This window comes from Myotis daubentonii, chromosome X (assembly GCF_963259705.1).
Source record: "Myotis daubentonii chromosome X, mMyoDau2.1, whole genome shotgun sequence".
Lineage (NCBI taxonomy): Eukaryota > Metazoa > Chordata > Mammalia > Chiroptera > Vespertilionidae > Myotis > Myotis daubentonii.
Window position 1 is genome coordinate 4,458,625 of NC_081861.1, and position 24,123 is coordinate 4,482,747.

Genomic DNA, 24,123 nt, shown 5'->3' on the forward strand with positions numbered 1-24,123 from the left:
AGGACAGCAGAAGCAACTGGGGGGAGACGAGGGAGGCTGCTTTGGATCTCTACAAATGTTACAGGAAAGTGAGGCCAGGCGGGGCTGCTGTCAGCTCACTGGAAAGTCAGAGAAAAGGAGGCCTTGGAGACAGGTGTAGGGGGTTAGCCCCTGACAGCTGCTATTCCCCATTGCTCCCCGGCTTGCAAGTCTCAAGGGGTCACTCAGAGTTTAAGAGATGCATACCTATGGAGGAAGAAGAGGGGGGAGGGAGAGGCGGGGGTGTACTTCCCGGTGGAAGAGTGCGCAGGACTTTTCCTAAAATAATGTTTATTTTAGGTTTACTTGTAAATGTCCCACACTCCGACCCCAGGGTTGTATATGAAAAATGTCTTCAATAAATATTCAGAAGTTGAAACTTCCATACTCTGCTGTAGACGGAAAACTTAGAGTTGCATTTCCACTCGTTTAAAAGTACCTTTATTTTTTTTCCAATTACAGTTTAATTATTATTTTGTTGACTTTCAGTTGCTGGTTTGTAGCAAGGCTCAGACCTGCACCCCCTCCCATTGGCTGGGGCAGCCCAAAGCCCACCTCCTATGCGTAGCTATTGGTTTGCTAGTGGCTCCTCTGAATTTGAAGTCCGTTCTCACATTACATGCGGAGGTGAAGGAGAATCTATCAATGCCCGTGGCATCCCAAAGCCAGCCTTCCACTGCATTGCCATTAGCTGATCTCGCTGCCTGTCGGGGGGCCTGGAGCGCAGAATGGCTCCCTGCAGACTGCAGCCTAGCGGAGCCAGTAGTTGAGACCGATGAGTCAGGCCACTGGGGACTGCAGCTTTATCTGGGGGGGTGCACGGTCATGTCTCCCAAAATGGGTAGCTGAGAGAAAGGCTGCCCCATGGGTTCCCGGAGGTGGCGTTCCGTTCATGGGAGTGGCTCAGGCACGCAGGACTGCTGGCTGGGTCCAAGATTCCTTAAGGAGGTGCCCCTGGCCTGCACCCTGTTCAAACAACTTTTTTAAAATATATTTTTTTATTGATTTCGGAGAGGAAGGGAGAAATAGAAACATCAATGAGAATCATTGACTGGCTGCCTCTGCACACCCCTATTGGGGATCGAATCCATAACCCAGGCATGTGCCTTTGACTGGAATTGAACCCAGAAACCTTCAGTCTGCAGGCGGACGCTCTATTCAGTGAGCAAACCAGCCAGGGCTGTCTGAATACTTTTTTGCCAACTTGAAGTACTGGAGCTCTCTCTCCTCTGTCCCTCCAGTTAGGGCAACCTGAACCTCAATTTGCTCAGCTGTAAAATGGGTAGGATTACAACTGCTGTCAGTGAACACTTCAGATTTTGTATGTTTTCCAGACATGTTTCTAAGAATTTAAAATCAACAATAATAAAAGCCAACAGCCACTTTAAAATCTTTACAATTTCCAGATGGATATTTTCTAGGTGGATGTCAGAAAACCATAATCTGCTAGTTCAGGTTTTAATTTTTGTTTTAATACGTGGTGCACCTGATGGTTTTAATGTGATGACGGTGATGATAAAAGTTCAAATTCATTTAAGACCTTCATGACTTGTCAAGTACCTGTGAAGAAGTACCGGGCTGAAGTTGTGCCAGTTGGGATGGGTTTGGAGTGAGTCCTTGAGAAAGAAAGCATTGCCCTTGAGTGATCCATGACACGATACCCCCCCCCCCATCCATCCCTCCTCTCCGCACAGCCTGCGGCATTTTGCTCATCTTTTTGTAACAGAGCCAGAAATATGTCTTCAAACACTGTCTAGAAATTAAAGTTTTAAAACTAAAAAATACTGCCCAGCTGGCGTGGCTCAGTGTTTGAACATTGACCCATGAACCAGGAGGTCACGGTTCAATTCCCAGGTTGTGGGCTTGATCCCTTGTGTGGAAAGTGCAGGAGGCAGCGGATCCATGATTCTCTCTCATCACTGATGTTTCTCTCTCTCCCTCTCCCTTCCTCTCTGAAATTAATCTATACTAATAAAAGGGTAATACGCTAATTAGACCAGACATCTTCTGGACATCCTTCCAGGCGTTCTTCTGGACATCCTTCCAGGCGTCCTTCTGGACAAAGCCACGATGGTGGGGGCTGAGGCAGAGGCAGTTAGGGGTGATCAGGCTGGCAGGGGAGAGCAGTTGGGGCAATCAGGCTGGCAGGGGAGAGCAGTTAGGGGCGATCAGGCAGGCAGGCAGGTGAGTGGTTAGGAGCCTGCAGTCCCGGATTGCAATAGGGATGTCCCAGATTGGAGAGGGTTCAGGCCAGGCTGAGGGACCCCCCCCCCATGCACAAATTTCATGCATCGGGCCTCTAGTAAAAATATATTAAAAAATAAAATACACTGCACTGGCCCCCAAATTCTTCTTCCTTTTGGTGAGCATTTTGGAGCCCCTCACTGAGTTCCCACTGCAGTTTTTCCTGACCATATGTAGTGGTATGGCTCCTGCACTGGGAGATGGGGTGGGGTCCAGGGATTCAATTTCAGAAAAGAGAATTTTTCAAAAACATTTCTCTAATCAATAATTTGTAAGAAGTCTAAATATTTAGAATTATGTTTAAAACCATTTTTTTTGCCATGCACTTTTAACATAAGGTATATTTTACATTCAATAAGATGTGCCCATTTTCACTATAGAGTCTGATGAATTTTGAACTGTCCAATCACCTCTGAAAATTCCTTCATGCCCTTCTCAGTCATTCTCTCACAAGACAATCAGTCTGATTTCCTTCACTACAGATTAGTTTTGCCTGGTTTGGAGTTTCATACAAATGGAACAATACAGTATTTCTTTTTTGTGTCTGGCTCCTTGCACTTCACCTTATATCAATAAGATTCATAGACACATGAAGCAGTTTGTTCCCTTTTGTTGCTCCGTAGTGAAAAACATGATGTAAATGGAGCCACTTTATTTTTTATTTTTATTTTTATTTTTTTAATATATTTTATTGATTTTTTACAGAGAGGAAGGGAGAGAGATAGAGAGCTAGAAACATCGATGAGAGAGAAACATCGATCAGCTGCCTCCTGCACATCTCCTACTGGTGATATGCCCGCAACCCAGGTACATGCCCTTGACCGGAATCGAACCTGGGACCTTTCAGTCCGCAGGCCGACGCTCTATCCACTGAGCCAAACCGGTTTTGGCTGGAGCCACTTTAAAAGGGAGGTCAGAGCTGCCATCCTGGAGGAACTGCCCTCCATGTCTTATTCCTCAAACCTTTGGAATGTGTAAAGTGGGCAAAATAACCTTCGGACTAGACCTAAAGCAGCATTGTATCTCAAACAACTGTTTGCAAAGATAACAAGAAAGAAGATATTAAGACTAATGGACTGAAAATTAACAACATTCTTTACCCTAGCTGGTTTGGCTTGGTGGATAGAGCATTGACCTGTGGTCTGAAGGGTCCTGGGTTTGATTCCGGTCAAGGTTACTTACCTCAGTTGGGTGGTGAGGATTAAAAAATAATAGTAAAGAAATCCTTCCCTACTCTTATCCTATATAATAAAGAGGTAATATGCAAATTGACCCTCACACCCTCGCATCACCAGATGGTCACCCTATGTCATCACAAGATGGCCGCTCCTATGTTGTCACAAGATGGGGGTGACCAGGCCTGCAAGGGAGGGCAGTTGGGGGGGACCAGGCCTGCAGGGGAGGGCAGTTGGGGGTGATCGGGCCAGCAGGGGAGCAGTTAGGTGTCAATCAGGCTGGCAGGGGAGTAGTTAGGGGGCTATCAGGCTGGCAGGTAGGCAAGTTGTTAGGAACCAGCAGTCTCAGATTGTGAGAGGGATGTCTGACTGTGGGTATAGGCCCGATCCCACAGGGGTCCCAGATTGGAGAGGGTGCAGGCTGGGCTGAGGGACATGCCCCCCCCCCCAGTGCACAAATTTCGTGCAGCAGGCCTCTACTGTCAATATATTACCTTATTTTAAAAAATTCTTTAGAATTAGCATCATACTGTTAGCTTATTTGCACTTATAAAAATGCCTTCTTTCTATTGGGGTACTTATCCCTCTTCCCTTTCTCATAAATACGCCTTGCCTTACCTCCTAATCTGAACATTATTTTTGTTTCTGCTTGAATCACTACTTTCTAAATAGCTATTCTTTGAATCTCAAAAAACGCTTGTTGTCTCTCATTTTGACCTTTTAATTTTAGGTTAACAGTAGTATTCCATGATCCCATTGTTGTACCATTTGACACTCACAGTAGCAATCCATGTAAGCTCCAGTTGCTTCGCATTCTCATCATTATGTGCTATTTATTGTCATCTTTTTAATTTTAGCCGTTGAGTGGTGGAGACAGAATAGAAAAGGGGCCATGGGAAATGGAGGTTGTATGACAGGCCAGTAAGTAGAACTTTTGTCTCTCTCTCCTTACAGGTAGAGAAAGCACTTTACAAATACAAGTTGAAGCATGTTGAGGCCCCCTCACCTAGTAACTTTTCTCTGATCCTTCCCACTTCAAAGAGGGATGCTGTGGCTCCAAAGATGAGATTGTAGTCACTTCAATTACAAAAGGCTGTTGATGCTGCTGGGGAAAGAATTAAAATCTTGTGCCAACCCGGGGAATCCTCTCCACAAGGGGTGGAAAGGAAAAATAGTTTTATTTATTGTAAATGTTAAACCAGACTGAAATGGACATCCCAAGCAATTTGCTAAAGAGTTTGCAGAAGACAAAAAACAAACAAACAAACAAGAAAAAAACAACCCTCACCTTTTATACAGTCAGGGAGATACAACCCATTACATGTGTATGTATGTTCTCAAGAAAGACAATAACTTGTCCTCAAGTAAGAGAATTTTACAGCACCATTTGCTACACCTAGTTCGCCTCAAATTCACCTGGCAATTGGCATAGCCATCTGCCTTTATCCAAAGGAAAAATAAAACCCCAATCTTTGACAAGCAGCTAACCATCTGGAGCTAGCTGCCTAGATCTCATTCCTGAGACTGAGATAGGGACGCTATCTTCCCTGATGTTTACATTTCAAAGAGATGACTCCAAGGCCCTTACTAGTAAGAACAACATTCTTGGGTCATAAAACTGTCAGGAGGCCTATTTATCTTTTAAAGAGATTTACATACATCTCAAAGGGACAGAACAAATTTTACAAATTTCTGGTGTGTGTGTGTGTGTGTGTGTGTGTGTGTGTGTGTGTGTGTGTGTGTTTGCGTGCGCGCCGTGTTTTAAGGAAGTGCTCTAAGAAAAGGGAGGGTGGAAAGTCTCTTTCACTTTTGACACCAGGTAAAAGTCATTTTTAAAGAAATTGTATTTACCCTTCGATTCCTCCACACATTTCGCTGCGCCTGTGCCCCATTCTATGCCCACACTCCCCCCACCCCTGCCCCCTTCTTCACCTGGCCAACTATGACCAGACTTTCAAATCCCTTATCAACTCCATTCCTAACGGAAGCTTGTCAGAACAGCAGGCTGCTCCTCCTAGGGCCAGACCCCCAGCCCGACAACACTAGCGAACGGCTCTGATCAAAGGCCATTACTCTCAGAATTGGAAAAGGTCGCAGATATTTGGTGTGTTTCCGACCCGTTTCAAAGACGGTAAAACTGAGACCCAGGAAAATCCCAACTGGCTACTTAGGGTTCCAGGTCACTGGAGCAAAAAGGGCACTTAAAAATTCAGGAAACTTTAAGTCATCTCCAAGAGACCGAAAACTTAGCCTGCTTTACTCTGCCTTGGCACATTTGGAGTTAAAGCCCGCGGCACACAGGTTTCCTCCTGATTGCGCCTGCGCAAATCAGGCCTTGCGAATTTGCCCCCGACCCTGACGTTTCAAGCGGCCCCTCCCAATCCGGAACACGATCCACATTCCGCCGGTCCTGCCTTGACAGACGTGACGCTTATCCAATAAGAATAGAGGACTGAGTCCTGCGGCGCCAATGGCGACAGCCCGAGGGGCGGTGGAGGCGGACTTTACGAGGAAACAAGAAGACAGGCTCAAGATGGAGGCGGCGGCGGCCGCTGCGGCCTGACAGGTGAGGGCGGGCCCGGCAGGGTTAGGTTTCTGGAGCGATCGTCGGGCTTGGACAGACAGCCGGGACCGAAAGCTTAGCTCCAGGGTGACTGCGCCTGGGCCCCGGCACCCCCCACCCGGAACCGGAGGAGTGGTTTGACCCGGGGCGAGACCATCGTCGATAGCCGGGGGTAGTGGTGGGTGGACAGGAGTCCGTCCGGGGGGCCAGGCTGCGGGGGGTGGTTTCGCCCGCTGAGAGTGGTAGCACGCCTGCGCAGAGTGGAAGGCCCTCGGTGGGCGGGGCCGTGCGAATGGGTCTTGGGCTGTGGTGTGCTGTACCGGGATCCCCGCTAAACCTCCTTAAGGTATCTGATGACCCTTCCTTACCAACAACGGACAGTGAGTGGAGACGGGCTCACTACTCGCTTTATTATTCTGGATCAGTGTCTCACCCACCAGGAGAATGTTTGAGGATTCTCCCTTTACGCCTCCTTAACCCACCCTAACTTCTTCCATTGTCACCAGAAATACTAGTATGTCTGTGACCCGTTCATTCGTTGACAGGGATCCTTTGGTTTTTGTTTGTTTGTTTTATATTTTGATTGATTTTTAGAGAGGGAGAGAGACATTGAAACATCAATGATGAGAGAATCATGGATCAGCTGCCTCCTGCACGCCCCCTACTGGGGATCGAGCCCGCAACCAGGGCATGTGCCCTTGACTGGAATGGAACCCGGGACCCTACAGTCCAGACTGATGCTCTATCCACTGAGCCAAACCAGCCAGGGCTGACAGGGATCCTTTTGGAGCCTCCCTGCTTGACTCCCATTCACCTGACCTCAGCAATGACTGGTAATGCACCATTACCCACCTGACAATGTCTGCTGATGACCACTGTCCACTCTTCTGCCCATTAGAGTCTCTAGTGACCTTTGCTAACATCTCCTTCAGCATAGTGTCTGCTGATCCTCTGTGAACTTCCTGTCACAGTCTGGTGACTCTCTTTAGCCACCTAACAGTGCCTGGGAGCCTACCATCATTACTGCCCAGGGCTTAGGGATGGCCGCAGGACCCTTAAGAACATTCTGGTGCAATTCCCATTTTTCCCCAAAGGGCGACATCTGATGATCTCCCATTTGTTCCCCTTCACCCTGTGTGTGACTTTTCCTTCAGCACAGGATTTGGTAACCCCCTTCTCCATTAAAAAGGCAGGACAGCCCAGCTGGTGTGGCTCAGTGATTGAACTTTGACCTATGAACCAGGAGGTCACGATTCAATTCCCATCAGGGCACATGCCCAGGTTGTGAGCTTGATCTGCAGTAGGGGGCGTGTAGGAGGCAGCTGATCATGATTCTCTCTCATTATTGATGTGTCTATCCCACTCTCCCTCTCCCCTCCTCTCTGAAGTTAATAAAAAAAATATTTTTATAAAAGGCAGGATAGCCTGTTCATGCCCATTATGTATCTGGCATACCCCAGTGCAGTGCGTGCTGACTTCTCCATTAGTCCCCAGCAGACTTTGTACTCCTGTGCCCTCCAGGACAGTGTGTGCTGTCTCTCATTGTGTTATCACACCCCCACCTGGCCCCATGCAGGGACCTTGGCAGAGCTGAACAGAGGAGGAACTGGACCGACTTCAAGGTGTTACTAGGTTCCCTTGGACAGCTTTGTGGAAATGAGGCTGCTGGGGTTGATGTGGAGCCTGCAGATTGACATTTTTTGTCTCCTGCCGCTGTGATTCCAGACTATCATTATTGGACTACTGACTTCCCTCTCTGTCTTCTAGGAGCCCCATGGCACCTGCCCAGCCCCACCTTAGCCCATCTTGACAAAGTCCTAGGCTCCATGGAGCCACCACGGGGCCCCCCTGCCAACGGGGCCGAGCCGTCCCGGGCAGTGGGCACCGTCAAAGTGTACCTGCCCAACAAGCAACGCACAGTGGTGAGTCTGATGGGAGCACAACTGGCAGGGGTGCAGATGGACCCAGTTGTAAATCTTGGATCAGAAGGGTAGCTAGGGATGGTTGGAAGATTTCGCCAAGGGATAGGAGAGTTGGCTGGGATCCCAGTAGGGCTTTAACACCCCCCCCCACCCCCCATCTACACAGGTGACTGTCCGGGATGGCATGAGTGTCTACGACTCTCTAGACAAGGCTCTCAAGGTGCGGGGTCTCAATCAGGATTGTTGCGTGGTCTACCGACTCATCGAAGGGTAAGTGTGGCAAACACACACATTGCCCTCTGGCTGCCCAGTCTCCTATCCCCTCCTTAGAGTCATGTGACTCCTTCTTCACGCTGTTCTAGAGTCTCCATTAGTCTTCCCTTAGTTCAGTGAATCCGTGAGTCCAACCAGCTTGTGTTTCATTACTTCATTAGTTCATTGGCCTGTAAGGTCAGCAACACACTCTCTGCTTGGTCCCCAACAAGTCTTCACCTGCTCCATCTATTTTGTTCATTTATTTTGTTCTTTTGCTATTTCATTGATTTGTCAGCTCTCTCCTACCTCTGCTTTCCCATATTCTGTCTGCTGAGTCGTTTATTCTGGGGTTCCTTAAATTTTTACTCAATTCACACATTGCTTTTTATTTGTTGTTTTGATGCCTCATCAGCCGTTTTTTTCAGAGGCTTGCTTAGCACTTCTGAGACTTAGTTGTTAATTCAGCATCTCATTTGCTCATCACCTTGTGGGTGAGAGCATGGACTTGTCACACTGCCCTGCCACTCACAATCTCTGAGGCATTAGGCAAGTAAGCCACTTTATCCCTCTGAGCCTCAGCTTCCCCATCTGTGAAGTGGGGCAATGATAGTAACTAGTCCCTAGGGTTGCTGTGATAAGAATGGAACATGCCAGGTATTACTCCACAGATCCGACTTGGGGGACTTTCAGGGATTCCTTGCCTTCCCAGAGCCCCTGTCCACCCTCCTACTCACTCCCTTCCTTGCCTCCTGCAGGCGAAAGACAGTCACTGCCTGGGACACAGCCATTGCCCCCCTGGATGGCGAGGAGCTCATTGTTGAGGTCCTTGAAGATGTCCCACTGACTATGCACAATTTTGTGAGTGCAGGGTGGATAGTGGGGGCAGACCCTGGGTGTGTGTGTAGGGGGGTCCTTGACCAGGCCTCAACCTTCCCTGCTCTGTGACAACAGGTACGGAAAACGTTCTTCAGCCTGGCGTTCTGTGACTTCTGCCTTAAGTTTCTGTTCCATGGCTTCCGCTGCCAAACCTGTGGCTACAAGTTCCACCAGCATTGTTCCTCTAAGGTCCCCACAGTCTGTGTTGACATGAGTACCAACTGCCGACAGTGAGCCTGGCCTGGGGTGGGTTGGTGGGGGTGTGTGGGGAGGACACATGCCCAGACACTAGCGTCTTATACATGGCTGACCCTTATCCCCTTGCTCTATACCCTAATGCCCTCAAGGTACTACCACAGTATCCAGGATTTGTCTGGAGGCTACAGACAGCATGAGGCTCCCTCCAACCGTCCTCTGAATGAGCCACTAACCCCTCAGGGTTCCAGGTAGGGATGCCTAAGCTGAAGGGCTGCTGTCTAAACAAAAAGATCTGGAGACCATAAGCCATTTGTTTTCCAACTACAAGTGAAAGTTTATTTGGGAAGTCACAGAGCCTGCCTGGGTAGCTCAGCTGGTTGGAGCATCATCCCGTGCACCAAAAGGTTGCCAGTTCAATTCCTGGTCAGGGCACATAGCTGGGTTTCAGGTTCGATCCTTGGTCAGGGCATGTATGGAAGGCAACTGATGGCTGTTTCTCACATCAATGTCCTCTCTCTTTCCCCCTGCCTCTTGGATGAGGATTTTAAAAAAAAAGATAAATAAAGTAAAAGAAAGTCACAGAGGTAGAAAAAGTGAGCCATCTGGGCTGTGGGGGCTCAGGACACAAATTATAGAGGCAAAAGAAGGGCTCTTGGAGCTTAGGAGAGAGAGAGAGCACCCTGAGGGAAGAAGAGGGGGAAAATGCCAGGTGTGCTCCAGAGAGACAGAGAGAGAGAATGCCAACCACAAGCATTCTTCATTTACTTGACAAACATTTGCTGAGCACCTACAAGTGTAGGTAAGGGCATCAAGCTTTGGGACCTGAAGTAAATCACCCAATGTTTCTAGGCCTCAGATTTCTCATCTGTAAAGAGGGGATAATGATACTTTTTACCACATATCGTTCTGGTGAGAGTTAAGTGAATTAAGATGTGTCCAGTGCTTGGAAGAAGGGTATAAGTTCTTATTCATTATAAACATGTATATGTTTATGCTCAAGCCTTTCCAGTTTGAAATACATGTTATTTTATTATAAGTTCCCTTTTATTTCTCCTTTATGTTAAGTATTTCTATATAAAAATACATTATTGCTCTAATATATCAAAAGTTTATAACATGTGCATTTTATATGTCTATTATATATCTTATAACATCTATATTTATATGGTATATGTTAATGTATCATGTGTTAGATTTATATTTTTTATATAATGTAGAACAGATGTTTTTATGTAATATATAAAATAATAAAGTTAGGGCATTATGTTATTTTTAATTATGGGATGAATTATGTATGAATTTCATTTTAGGATAGTGGGGGGGAACATTAAGAAATACTTTTGTGGCACTAGCTGGATTGGTTCAGTGGATAGAGTGTTGGCCTGCAGACTAAAGGGTCCCAGGTTCGATTCCAGTCAAGGGCACATGCCCGGGTTGTGGGCTCCATCCCCAGTGTGGGGTGTGCAGGAGGCAGCTGATCAATGATTCTCTTATCATTGATGTTTCTATCTCTCCCTCCCCCTTCCTCTCTGAAATCAATAAAAATACATATATATTTTAAAAAGAAATACTTTTGTGCCCTAGCTGATTTGACTCAGTGGATAGAGCATCGGACCATGGACTAGAGGGTCCTGGGTTTGATTCTGGTCAAGGGCATATACCTTTGTTGCAGGCTCCATCATGCAGGAGGCAACCAATATATATGTCTTTCTTACATTGATGTTTCTCTCTGTCTCTCCCTCTCCCACTCTCTCTAAAAATCCATGGAAAAGTATCCTTGGCTTAAGATTAACAACAAAAAAAGAATTTTTGTAATGTCATATATATACATATACATATACGTATAACATGTACATATAGCATATCCTATATAATAAAGGTTTAATATGCAAATCAACTGAATGGCGGAATAACCAGTCACTATGATGTGCACTGACCACCACGGGGCAGACGCTCGATACAGGAGCTGCTCCTGGTGGTCAGTGCGCTCCCACAGGAGGAGTGCCGCTCAGCTAGTGGCTGGCAAGTGCAGTGGTGGTGGGAGCCTCTCCTGCCTCTGCTGTAGGCGGGCAGTAAGGAGCGAGGGGTCCCAGACTGGGAGAGCCCTGGATTGCAAGAGGGATGTTTGACTGCTGGCTTAGGCCCAATCCTCAGGGGGGGATCGGGACTAAGCCAGCAGGCAGACATCCCCCGAGGGGGCGCAGGCCGGGCTGAGGGACACCCCTCCAGTGCACAAATCTTGTGCACCAGGCCTCTAGTATAACATAATATGTATAGTTTGAAACATTATAATTTTAATATAAATCATATATATCATATAACACATGATATATTTGAATAGTACATATAGTTATAAAGTATTATATATTACTCTTTCCTCCACTGTCAGTGTGGCTCATTGTCCCTCCTTTAGGTCTTTCCTCAGATGTCACCTCCTTAGAGAAGCCCTTCCTGACATCACCAGTGACACTTTCTGTCTCCTTATTTTGCTTTATTTTTTCCTTTATTGCACCTATCACCATCAGACACATTAAGTATTCTTTTTTTTCTTTTCTTTTCTCTTTCCCTACTGGAACATTAGCCCCATGAGGGTAAAAACTTTTGTTTTGCCCACAGTTTTTCTCAATACGTAGCATGGTATCTGGCATACAGCAGGTGCTCAATAAGTGTTTCTTGAACAAATGAATGATAGTACTAACAGTGAATGTTTGCTCTGTGTGAGCTAATCACATGTTTATGATGGGGCAGGAGTGGGGGGCGGCTTGACTGGTCCTCCCATTCATTAGACAGTGATTTCAAGTCTCTCCCCTGGCAGCTCCAGCTCCCAGCACCGAGACCCTGAACACTTCCCCTTTCCTGCCACGGCCAACGCCCCCCTGCAGCGCATCCGCTCCACGTCTACTCCCAACGTCCATATGGTCAGCACCACAACCCCCCTGGACTCCAGTCTCATCCAGGTTGGTGTCGAGGGGGCAGTCACGGGGAACCACAAGGCAGAGGGGGAGCCATTCCTGTTGGCCTCCACTTCTCTCTGACTGCTCTCCCTCTTCTTCCAGCTCGCTGCCCAGAGTTTCAACGCTGAAGGTGAGCCCCCCGCTACCTGTGCCTTGAGCCCCCCTGCATCCTACTTGCCTCCACTCACATCCTCTTCAAAACCACAGCTGCTGGTAGTAGAGGTGGCAGTGATGGAGTGCCCCGGGGGAGCCCCAGCCCGGCTAGTGTGTCCTCAGGGAGGAAGTCCCCACATTCCAAGTCCCCCTCAGAACAGCGGGAGAGGAAGTCCTTGGCTGATGACAAGAAGAAAGTGGTAAGCTCCAGGGGGAACCTGTGGGGGGCACCACAGGCTGAGCGATAAGGGATGTGGGCAGGCCCCTGAGATGCCGCCCATGTGGCCCACAGAAGAATCTGGGGTACCGGGACTCGGGCTATTACTGGGAGGTGCCACCCAGTGAGGTGCAGCTGCTGAAGAGGATCGGGACGGGCTCGTTTGGCACCGTGTTTCGCGGGCGGTGGCATGGCGATGTGGCTGTGAAGGTGCTCAAGGTGGCCCAACCCACAGCTGAGCAGGCCCAGGCCTTCAAGAACGAGATGCAGGTGCTCAGGTGAGATTGCACGTGTGTGTGGAAGCGGGGAGAGGGCAGTGGGCATGGCCTTGGCACCTCCAGGGAAAGGCCATGCCCGGGCGCTTCTGCACATCACCTGTGTTTGTGTCGTTGCAACCATAAACATTAAGTTGTATCAAGAGTGTCCCTCTCCCCTCTGGGAAACAGGTATGTCTAGAGGACCTCTGATGATGTGATTGTTTGTGTTTGGGTTAATACTGACATTAATTAACAGCTCTGGCTCTAAAACGTGGGTCTTGTTTGCCTGCTGTGAAATGGGCAGGGGTGGGGAACCTTTTTTCTGCCAAGGGCCATTTGGATATTGATAACATCATTTGAAAACCATACAAAATTATCAACTTGAAAATTAGGTCAGACATATAATTAACTCACCCCTAATGCCTTGGCAGGGCCAGACCAAATGATTTCTCGGGCCATCTATGGCCCAAGGGCCTGGCATTCCCAACCCCTGCCATAGGACATTAACACCATAGAGTGCGCTTACATGAATAGCATAATGCTAGTTAACTGCATTGCCAGGAAGGCTTGCATCCTTTCTCCTCTGCTTGTACTGTGTCATTAGTATTATGCTTATTGTCTTGCATTCTTGTCATTAATATATTATGATAATGCCATTATTTAAAGAATAGTATTACAGTTGACCCTTGAACAACACGGATCCACTTATACGTGGGCCTTTTTTCAACCATACTGTAAATGTATTTTCTCTTCCTCATATTTTCTTAACAGTTTCTTTCCTCTAGCTTATATTATTGTAAGAATATAGTATATATAGTATATAATATACAAAATATTTGTCAATCAACTATGTTATCAGTAAGACTTCTGGTCAACAGTAGGCTACTAGTAGTTAAGTTTTAGGGAGTTGAAAACTATATGTGGATTTTTAACTGCATGGGGGATCAGTGCTCCTAACCCATGTGTTGCTCAAGGGTCAACAGTATTAACTATAATCATAACCATAATTTAATTATTGTTTAATTAATGATTGTAGTTGCTCTACTTAACATGTCATTAATACTATATTAGCTCATTTGTGCTGAGTGTTCCCTTTTTGCCGCTCTAGTTACTCGCACTGCAAGGCTTGCTGGCATGGGCTTTCCTCTCTGACAGATGAGCACAGTTGTGTTAGAGTTGATGTTCTAACGTCTTGTGCTATTTTAATATTTATCCTCATAATGGATGCCATAGTAAGAAAACTTTTTTCCTCTGTGAAATAGCAATGATTTGAGCATGCTGTTAATTTGCATTACATTAATGTTTTAACTGCCATGAAGAATGCTTATGTGCTGTTATCGGCTCTGACATGGCAAAATCGCAGAGCATCACTGATGTTACAGTTGACCCTTGAACAGTGTGGGGGTAAGGGGTGCCGACCTCCCTGCACAGTCAACAACAGATACAAAAATCTTCAGATGTTCAAATTCCTTATATAAAATGGTGTAGATCAGTGCATACAGTCAGATTTCGGAATCCGTGGACTCCCAACCTCAGATCGAAAACTGTACAGGTAATTTATGGAAAATATCCATGTATAAGGGGATCTGTGCAGTTCAAGCCTATGCTGTTCAAGGGTCAACTGTATTTACACTTGTGCTACCATCACTGCAGTTAATCCTTCTATAAGGAATGAAGGTTTTCTTCTAAATTAGGGTTGATCTATTCATATGTGACAGAGTTCCCGTGAGGTAGAGCCAGGTGCCTAGGAGCAATAACAAGGACAGTGACCTTTACAGAGGGCTTACTTGTGTTCGGTGCTGTTGTATGTGCCTTACAGATTATTTACTCACTCCTCCCAACATCTGCAAAAGATAGCTAATATAATTATCACATTTGAGGAAAATGAGACACAGATTACTAGTAAGTGTCCTCCTGAGGTTGCACAGTGAGTACCTGGGGAAGCCTGGATTGGAACATAGGATCTCACTTGAGTCCAAAGCCCAACTTCCTTACTGCTAAGTCTCTTGTGGTGATCAATCCGATATAATCACATCACTGATATTTTTACCTGGCATTTATCAGTATTACACGGCTATAGCATAATATTGATAAGTTGGCATTCCACTTTCTTGTTTGTAGAATGGTCACAGGCCCAGATAATGGTCAGGGTCAGAGGTATGGCAGGTGTTGGTGATTAAGACCCTACTGGGTGGCAGAGGGTTGAGGGTAGTCATCCATCCCTCCTGCTTTTGTTGGGAGACTCAGATGAAGAAGCTCAGAACGTAAGCCCCAGCTCCGAATCAGCCCAGCAAAGATATCTCACATAGTCATTGAATCTGACTAGGTCTGGCCCTGAGCTTCCTAAAAGGCAGGGTGGAAATGATGACAGGAGAGGGCAGTGAACAGCATATTCGTAATGCTCAGAAAGTGAATGACAGTTCCTCTTTTCCCTCCCTGCCTGCAGGAAGACACGTCATGTCAACATCTTGCTGTTCATGGGCTTCATGACCCGGCCAGGGTTCGCCATCATCACACAGTGGTGCGAGGGCTCCAGCCTCTACCACCACCTGCATGTGGCCGACACACGCTTCGACATGGTCCAGCTCATTGATGTGGCCCGGCAGACTGCCCAGGGCATGGAGTGAGCCTCCTGGCCTAGGGACTAGGAAGGGGGCTGGGGAACCTGGGGGAGGGAGATGAGGTAGCCCCCAGCCAATTTGCCACCCACTTCCACCCCCACAGCTACCTCCATGCCAAGAACATCATCCACCGGGATCTCAAGTCTAACAGTATCTATCTGTCCCTGTCTCAGAGCTGGGGTTGGGTGAGGACTTAGAGAGATGTGTCTTGTGCTGGGGGTGGGGGTGGCGGTGGCGGTGGCGGAGGATGAATAGGGAGGGGCATGTGTCACATGGCCCTTGCCAGGTGGCAGAGCTGTGGCTGGTGAGGAGCCTTTAGTAGGGTCTCCTGGTCAGGAGTTGGAGTTGTGGCTTGTTCGGGTGCTGTTCTTGGCACTCTGGTCAGAGTTTGTGTGGCAGTTGTGGAAGGCATTATAGCGAGTTCCTGATCAGGGTCACAGGTATGGTGGGTATGGGTGCCCTTAGAGGGGCTTCCTATTCAGAAGTCAAGGGGCCAAGTGTAGGGGGCACTAATTGGAGCTCCCACTCAAGTCAGGTTGTGGTGGGTTTGTGTGGCATTGTGGGACTTCTGGTCAGGGTTAGAGGCATGACTGGTTTGGAGGTGTTAATGAGAGCCTCCTAGTCAGGGTGAGAGGTGTGGCTATTGGGAGTCTTGTAGTGACCCTTGACCACGGTGGACATCTTCCTACATGAGGGGCTCACAGTGAAGATCGGCGACTTCGGCCTGGCCACGGTGAAGACAAGATGGAGCGGGGCTCAGCCCTTGGAGCAGCCCTCAGGCTCTGTGCTGTGGATGGTGAGTTGGGCCAGGGGCATGTAGGGCCATGGGCTGCAGGGCTGGGCCATGGGGTGCTGAGTGGGGATAGGGATGCCTGTTTGGACTGCTCACGTTTCCCCTCATGTGGGTGACTCTGAGTTGTACCCAGTGTGGCTAGCGGGACCTGGGACTATGGGCCAGCCATTGGCTGACCTTCATGGTTCTCCTGCCTGGTCTGGCCTATCGAAGGCGGCTGAGGTGATCCGTATGCAGGACCCGAACCCCTACAGTTTCCAGTCGGATGTCTACGCCTATGGGGTTGTGCTCTACGAGCTCATGACCGGCTCCTTGCCTTATAGCCACATTGGCAGCCGTGACCAGGTGAGCCCCACGCCTTACCTGTAATTTCCCAGGCTAAGGTACCCCCTCAGCCCCTAAACCCCAGATTTTCTCCTTTGCACAGACCAAGAATGCCACATTTCCTCCAGAAACCCCAAATTTTCTGCGCTTAAAACTCCCACAATCCTCTGGATCTCCTGTACCCAGAATCCCCTTCCCCCACAGCCACAATCTTCTGGGTCCTCAAAGTTCAGAAACTCCTGAATCTCCTATGCTCAGAAACCCCTTCAGCCCCCCAACACCCAGAAGTCCTCTGGACCCCTCGACAACTACCAGTTCTTTGGCTCGTAGTCCTTGTACTCAAAATCCTGCAAGTCCCCAAAGCCCAGAATCTCACTTCTCCCAGAAACAGAATTCCTCTGTGCTTCTGTAGTACAGAAACCCACAGTTTTTCAGGCCTTGGGTATTTGGCAGGTTTTGGGGCCCTGGCATCCACAGTACTCTAGGCCCCAGACTTTCACAGTTGTCCAGATCCAAGGCAGGCCTTCAGAAACCGAGGATCCTCTAGACTCCAGACACCAATAGTCCTGCAGGCCACATGGACCCATAGTCCTCAGGCCCCAGACCCCCACAGAAATACAAGCTTCTGAGGGCTAGAATACTTTAGCCCCCTCCAGACCCAGAAGTTCACATTTCTCCCAGACTCAATACTTTCCAGGTCCCTAGGCCCCCTAGAAACCTATGGACCCATAATCCTCTCGGCCCTAGACACCTGAAATCCTTGACTTTCCTCAAGCTTAAATCCCTGTGTTCTGCTAGCAGAGATTCCTTGCAAGGCCTCAGAGACCCAGAATCTGTGGATTCACAAGATACCACAATCCTCAGAGCCCCAATACCCAGAATCCCCAGTTCCCCCAAAGGAGCCTTCTAAGTTTCTTGAGAACTGAAATTCTCCAAGCCTTCCAGCCAAGATCCCTAGATCAGCCATTTCTCTCCCCCTCCCCCTCAGATTATCTTTATGGTGGGCCGTGGCTATCTGTCCCCGGACCTCAGCAAAATCTCCAGCAACTGCCCCAAGGCCATGCGGCGCCTGCTGTCTGATTGCCTCAAGTTTCAGCGAGAGGAGCGGCCCCTCTTCCCCCAGGTGGGCCGGGTAGGAGGGCTGGATACCCTGGGGAGGGGACTCTGAGAAGGAGGAATGAGATGTGAATGTGAACCATGTGTGTTTAGTGCTCAGAGGAATACAATGTGTGTGCATATACTTCCCTGTAAGGTTGGGGTCAGGTGGTATTGGGGTGCCTGTGTGACTGGATTCCCCTCCTCATGCTACCCTGCCCCTAGATCCTGGCCACCATTGAGCTGCTGCAGCGGTCACTCCCCAAGATTGAACGGAGTGCCTCCGAACCCTCCTTGCATCGCACCCAGGCTGATGAGTTGCCCGCCTGCCTACTCAGCGCAGCCCGCCTTGTGCCTTAGGCCCCGCCCCCAGCCACCAGGGAACCAATCTCAGCCTTCTACACCAAGGAGCCTTGCTCACCAACCAATCAATGTTCCATCTTTGCCCTGATACTGCCTCAGGATTCCCCATTTCTGCCCTGGGAGATGAGGGGGTCCCCATGTGTTTTCCAATTTCTCTGGAACTGGGGGGACCCCAAAAGATTGAGACCACAGCCTCATCCATAGTTCAGTTTTCTCTTGACTTTGGGGATACTTCTAAATTTGGGAGCTCTTCCATCTACAATGGCTGGGATTTGTAGCAGGGATTCCACTCAGAAACCTCTCTGGAATTTGTGCCCGATGTGCCTTCCACTGGATTTTGGGGTCTCCAGCACCCCATGTGGATTTGGGGGGTCCCTTCTGTGTCTCCCCTGTCATTCAAGGACTCCCCCCTTTCTTCACCAAGAAGCACAGAATTCTGCTGGGCCTTTGCTTGTTTATTTTGCTTCCCGACTCTTCTCGTGGGGTTCAGAGCCGCTGAGGGATGGGGGTGAGTCCAGGCAAGGAGTGGAGGTTGGGGGAAGGTGCAGACCACACAAACAGCGCCACTGCACGCATCACCACAGGCGGCACGATGAACGAGGACCACATATGCCAAGCACGCCACGAGAGGAGGCCACGTCAGTCACAGACACAGACATCACAGCAAAGGTGGGGAAGTGGGGGACCACTGGCCTTTCATGTGCAAAGGATTCTGGGAGGATGGGTGGTGTTTGCATATTTAAAGAGAGCTGTCAGAGGCAGGAAAGTGGGGCAGGGGTCCCTGGGGAACTGAGGGGTCCTACCAGTGGGAGGAGCTCCCAATGTATTGAATAGAGTTGGGAGAGGAGGTGAAGGGAAATCCTTATGGGACTGGGTGGTGGCATTGGAAGAGGTGGGTCTCCAGAAATGGGAGATCCATGAAAGAGAGCTGAAAGGTAGGGGTTTCTTAAGGATTTGGGAAATTTTGGTGGGGAACTAAGTGTGCTTGAGCAATCTCAGACCAGGAGTATGGTTTTCAAGGAATTTCAGGACCCCAGGAGGGGACTCTGTGGTGTAGGGCCAGAATGGGTTGCCTGGTGTTCGGGAACTTCTGGAAAGGAAACCATACTTTGGGAGTGGAGGTCCTCAGGAATTTGGAGGTGACCAGGAATGGGCTTCCCAAGAATTTGGGAATTCCAAACATGACAAATAGGTTTAGGACCAGAAGTGAGGTTTCCCTAGGGACGTGGGCATTCTAAGGAATGAGAAGAAGGATCTTGGTGAACCAGGAGAGGGCTTCTCAAGGGAGTTGGAGATTCCAAAAGTGAGAAGTGGATTCAGGGCCCAGAGAGGGGTTACCCAGGGATATTGGGGGTTCTCAGGGTGGGGTGTCAGTCGGAGAAGAGGCTGGCGAAAGACTTCCTCAGGCTGCGGATGGTCTCAGCTTTCACCTCGTCCTGGCTAAGGCTGGGCCTGGGCGGGGCTGGCTCTGGAAGGTTGAAGGCATTGGTCAGAGACTGGGATTTGCTAGAGAGAGACAAGGTGGAGGAGGTGTGGGAGGAAGGGGAGAAGAGGAAGGGAGGAGGGGGAGAGAAACACAATGTTACCCCAGGCCCAGCCCCAGCCCCAGCCCTGTCCCTCTGGTCCTGGGGCGGTGCCTGTGACCCTCCCCCCCCATCAGCATGGTCCTGGTCCCTTATGGGTTATCAGGTGGGAGTTGGGGAGCCCTGGTCCAGGCCAGGAGCACTGGGATCTAAGGTAAAGAAGTCTGGGATTAATGGGAAGAGTCTTGGACTGAATCTTCTCTTCAAATCTGGGATAGACTGGGAGGAATTTGATAGAAAGATGAAGATGGACAGGGAGGTATCCAGTCTAAGGGTAAGGAGTCCAGGAGGGAGGGGGCTTATACCAAGGACAGGCTGGGAGGGACAAATCTAAGGGGGAGCAGTTGGGTAGGGCAGTGAGGACTTTTGAGCTAAGGTGGGAGCAGGTCTGGAACGGACAGGAAGAGGCAGAGGATGGTGTGATGACTTGGGAGGAGACTGAGATAGACTTAGGAGGATTTGGGGATAGACCAGAAAGGAGCCTGACCAGCGATTTTCAACTGGTGTGCTACAAGAATTTTAAAATATGCAATACGTGACTATGTAGTTAGGGGACCAACCTCTTTTTCCTTAGATTGTCAGTTTTTTTTTAAATGACAACAGAGGCAACACAATAGCTGTCTGGTGTGAATGAAAGTTATACCTATTTTTTTTTTTTTTTTGGTCACATTGGCAAAAATATTTTTTGGTATGCCGCAGAATTTTAGTGATTAGTTTATGCCATGAGATGAAAAGTGTGTTGAAAATCGCTGGCCTACACTGTAGGAAAACTATGGGGCTGACTGGAAAGAGTGTGATGTGACATAGGAGGACTGAACTGGGTGGTAGGGGTGGGTGGGGGCATTGGCTGGGAGGAGTCAGGTTGGGCTTGGAGGAGTCAAGGAGGATTCGTTTGGCCAGGAAGGCTCTGAGATGGGAGGAGGATTTGGGAGGAGGACTTGGTGGGCAGGGAGATACTGAAGGAGGCTCAGCTAGGTGCCTGGGCTGGAGGAGGGGACTGGGAAGACTCTGAACTGAAAGTGGGGTTTCTCTGGGATTCTGGCACCAAATCTCTTGGATGGAGGGAAAAGAACCTGGGATGGAAGGCAAGAGCCTCTGTGGACTGAAAGAGGTGATAGTTTGGGGGAGGGGTCTGGCACAGCCTGGAGAGAGAGCTCTCAGGACCCCTGGATGGGATCTGGGTCTGAGGAGCTGGGGAGCTGGGGCTGCTCTCCTGGTGCAGGGGCAGGTTTTGTGAGCAGCAAGGCAAGGGCTGCTGAGGGGTCCCCTTACTTGAGCTGGGGGTGCGGGGGTCCCCCGGCAGCAGCCGTGGCAGGTGGCGGCACATCCTGGCTAGGTTTCTGGGCCAGCTGTGGCTTGGTGGGACGCCCAGGCCCCGCTGGACCGCTGGGCCGAGGCTGCTGCGTGGTGGGTGGCCCAGTGCGGGGCATGGGACCCGCCTGGCTGGCCTGGCGGGTGGGGCCAGTAGGGCCTGGCGGCTTCTGGGGTGGGCCCTGGCGCTGCTGCTGACCACCCGGTGGAGCCCCTGAGGGCTTTGGTGGAGCCTGACCAGAGACGGATGTCTGACGGGTAGCCTGTGGGGGGCCTGCCTGGCGCTGGGGAGATGGGGAGGCAGGTGGGCGGGCTACTGGAGGGGCCCCAGGTCCTCCTGCCACTGGCCGGGATTGGCGGCCTTGACCCTGGGTCAGTGGTGGAGCTTGGGACATAGGCTGCTGCGACGCTGATGTGGGACTTGGTAGGCGTTGGGGCAGGGGGCTGCCAGCTGGGGGTCCAAGGCCTGAAAGGTGCTGCTGGCCCTGTGGGGGCGGGCGCTGCTGCAACGGAGGTCCCTGGCGTTGGGGGCCTGGGCCCGGCTGTGGAGGGCCACCTGAGCGACAGAGAAAAAGAGTTCACATGTGAGAGCCAGCAAGTGAGAGGTAGGGGGCTGCTGGAGGGTAGGCACCGGTAATTCGGCCCCTCACTTACCCTGTGGTGGGGGTCGTTGCTGAGCCGGGGGACCCGAGGGCTGCTGGGAGGTCTGGCGGCCCAAGGGTAGGGCCCCTGGGGACAGAGTCTGCGGTAGAGGAGTGGAACAGGAGAGGTTAAAAATAGCTACCAGCCAGTGAAGCATCAGCCAATCAGAATAACAGGGGATCCCTGTGTGCTGGGTGTTGCCCTGTTTGTGGCTGAGCTGAGGGGGACATCAGGTTATTGGGGGGGGTCCCCCAGGGGAGGGGTTCGGGAAGCACTCAGGGAAGTCAGGTTAGCAGCTATTTGTCCATTTTGAACACAACTGGTCATTGTGATCACATGCGTCATGGTGATGCCCTTAGCCTGCTGCTGTTTAGCTCTGGAGCTAGGGCTGGCCTGCCCACCAGTAGCTGACCTGGCTGTGGGAACCCCTGCCAGGGGAGACATCCCGCTGCCGGGGCAGGGCCTGGGCCATCTTATTGACCACGAGCTCTACGATGAGCTGCTTGTCTTCATCCTGGTGGTCACCAATGAGCGGCATGGAGGAGCCCACCACCTGGGAGAGAAAACACCCAGTGAGGAAAGAGGAGGAAGTGCATGTGAGGGTTACAGTGACTAAGTGCTTTAAGTTGGCAGAGGGCACAGTGGCTGCCAAGGAAACGAGCTTCAGTCTGAGAGACACCGATTGAGAGTGTGAGGAAGGCTTGTCTCCTACTAGGGAGGTACTGACAGCTGATGAGGTGCTGTCCTAGCAAATTAGGACCTCCAGGCTACACCTGGTTTTTGTAGGGTAGGGGCCCTGAACTAAGGATGGGTTTTACATTTTTCAATGGTTGAAAAAAAAGCAAAAGAAGATTTCATGTTGTGAAAATTATGCCAAAAAAAGTTTTAGTGGAACACAGCTACAGATTTTTTAAAAAAATCATCACCCAAGCATATTTTTTCCATTGATTTAGAGTGGAAGAGAGAGGAAAAGACAGAGAGAGATATCAATGTGAGAGCAACACATCAATTGGTTGCCTCCTGCCCGGGCTGGGGAGGAGCCTGCAACTGAGGTACGTGCCCTTGGGAATTGAACCTGGGACCCTTGGGTCTGTAAGCTGACACTCTATCCACTGAGCCAAACTGACTAGGGCCACACATTTTTTTTAAAAAATGTTGTCTAGCCCTGACCAGTTTTGCTCAGTGGATAGGGCATCAGCTTGAGGACTGAAGGGTCCCAGGTTCAATTCTGGTCAAGGGCATGTACCTTGGTTGTGGGCACATCCCCAGTGGCGGGGGTGTAGGCGGCAGCTGATCGATGTTTCTCTCTCATCGATGTTTCTGGCTCTCTGTCCCTCTCCCTTCCTCTCTGTAAAAAATCATTTTAAAAAAGTGAAAAAAAATATGTTGTCTATGGCTGCTTTTGCAGTTGAGTAGCTTCAACCTACTCAACTGTAACTCATAGTTCCTATATGGCCCACAAAGCCTGACATGTGCACCGCCTGGCCCTTTCCAGAAAACACTTGCCCATCCCTGCTCTGTCCTTTACAAGGAACTTTGTGGTTTACAAAGCTCCTTGCCCTTGACACATACGGGAGATATAATGTGTTTAGAGTTCAGGAAGTGCTTTGCAAATGGCACCAATGTTTACAAACTGCATTATCATGCATGAAGTGCTGCTGTTTACCAAGCACTTCAACTCTTCAAGGCATTTTACAGTTTACAAATTTTTTCACTGTTTACCAGGGGCACCACTGTTTACAAAGAACTTTAGAATTTTGAGAGTCCTTTGTTTCAATAACGAGAACTTCCCAGTTTACAGAGCTCCTTTTTGATAGTTTTATAAAGCACTTTGCTGTTCACCAAGCATGTCCTCATTTATAAGGTACTTGACAGACAGTTTACAGAATGATTTTGTATCAACCAGTACTCTTTGCAAAGTTCCTTTTAGTTTACAATAGCGCTTTGCCATTTGCCAAGGACCTGTCAGTTCACAGAACACGTTAAAGATCATTAAGTGCGTTGCCATTCACCAACGGGGCTCAATTCACAGAGCAGTTTATAGTTTAACAAGTGTTTTCCTATTTACTAAGGATGTCCAGGTTTACAAAGCAGTTGACAATTCACTATGTATTTTGCCATTTGCCAGGGTATCCCAGTTCAAAAGGCACTTTACAGTTTACTAAACATTTTGCCATTCACTGAGGACTTTCTGGGCCATGGAGTGCTTCACAGTTTATGGACTGGTGCTCCCCTGTGCCTGCGCCTCCCTCTGTGCCCCCACCAATCCCTGGGTTCTCCCACCTCAATGATGTGATCCCTTCCGTCCTTGCCATGCAGCGCTTCCACTGCGCAGATGTCCAGTCCCCCAAAAATCTCTGAGCATGTATCCACCCACAGCTTGTACCTGGCAACACGTGGGGTGAGAGAGCCTGTCAGTGCCTTGCTGGAGCAGCCACAGTCCCACCCTCACTCCCCCTCCCCACGGAGTTCTGGCCACCCACCTGTCAGACATGGCGATCTGCTCGAGCATGGCAGAGCCAGTGTTGGTCTTCCAGTTTCCTGACACTGATGTCCTCC

At 49.5% G+C, this 24,123-nt stretch overlaps 2 protein-coding genes across 4 annotated transcripts in view; one reads left to right on the plus strand and one right to left on the minus strand.

Annotated features, from left to right (window-relative positions):
- The first annotated feature begins 5,869 nt into the window (after positions 1-5,869).
- ARAF (A-Raf proto-oncogene, serine/threonine kinase) lies at positions 5,870-18,472 on the plus strand. 2 transcript variants are annotated; one of them, XM_059679769.1, is made up of 16 exons: positions 5,870-6,003; positions 7,768-7,922; positions 8,089-8,192; positions 8,933-9,035; positions 9,129-9,283; positions 9,401-9,499; positions 12,052-12,208; positions 12,308-12,335; positions 12,413-12,558; positions 12,651-12,853; positions 15,279-15,455; positions 15,557-15,603; positions 16,131-16,249; positions 16,460-16,591; positions 17,559-17,693; positions 17,891-18,472. In XM_059679769.1, exons 2-16 carry the CDS (start codon positions 7,827-7,829, stop codon positions 18,023-18,025), a joined length of 1,836 nt encoding a protein of 611 aa, XP_059535752.1. In that variant the 5' UTR covers positions 5,870-6,003; positions 7,768-7,826; the 3' UTR covers positions 18,026-18,472. The 2 variants fall into 2 exon arrangements, with proteins under 2 accessions (XP_059535752.1, XP_059535753.1); XM_059679770.1 differs by having other exon boundaries at positions 12,067-12,208.
- SYN1 (synapsin I) overlaps positions 18,463-24,123 on the minus strand; it is a 35,162-nt gene continuing 29,501 nt past the window's right edge. The window contains exons 8-13 of one of the 2 annotated variants that reach the window (XM_059679768.1): positions 24,048-24,122; positions 23,848-23,950; positions 21,977-22,117; positions 21,577-21,664; positions 20,884-21,478; positions 18,463-19,496 (exon numbers count right to left, since the gene is read on the minus strand). In XM_059679768.1, coding sequence (XP_059535751.1) covers positions 19,469-19,496; positions 20,884-21,478; positions 21,577-21,664; positions 21,977-22,117; positions 23,848-23,950; positions 24,048-24,122 — 1,030 coding nt within the window. In that variant the 3' untranslated portion in view covers positions 18,463-19,468. Of the gene's footprint in view, positions 19,535-20,883; positions 21,479-21,576; positions 21,665-21,976; positions 22,118-23,847; positions 23,951-24,047; position 24,123 lie in introns of both variants that reach the window. The other variant, XM_059679767.1, reaches the window with a different exon arrangement.

Excerpts from the sequence above, each read along its gene's own strand:
- ARAF (XM_059679769.1), top strand. The coding sequence starts at position 7,827 with ATGGAGCCACCACGGGGCCCCCCTGCCAACGGGGCCGAGCCGTCCCGG. Across the intron at positions 15,604-16,130 it reads CCGGGATCTCAAGTCTAACA|ACATCTTCCTACATGAGGGG; the intron begins GTATCTATCTGT and ends TGACCACGGTGG. Across the intron at positions 17,694-17,890 it reads AGCGGCCCCTCTTCCCCCAG|ATCCTGGCCACCATTGAGCT; the intron begins GTGGGCCGGGTA and ends CCCTGCCCCTAG.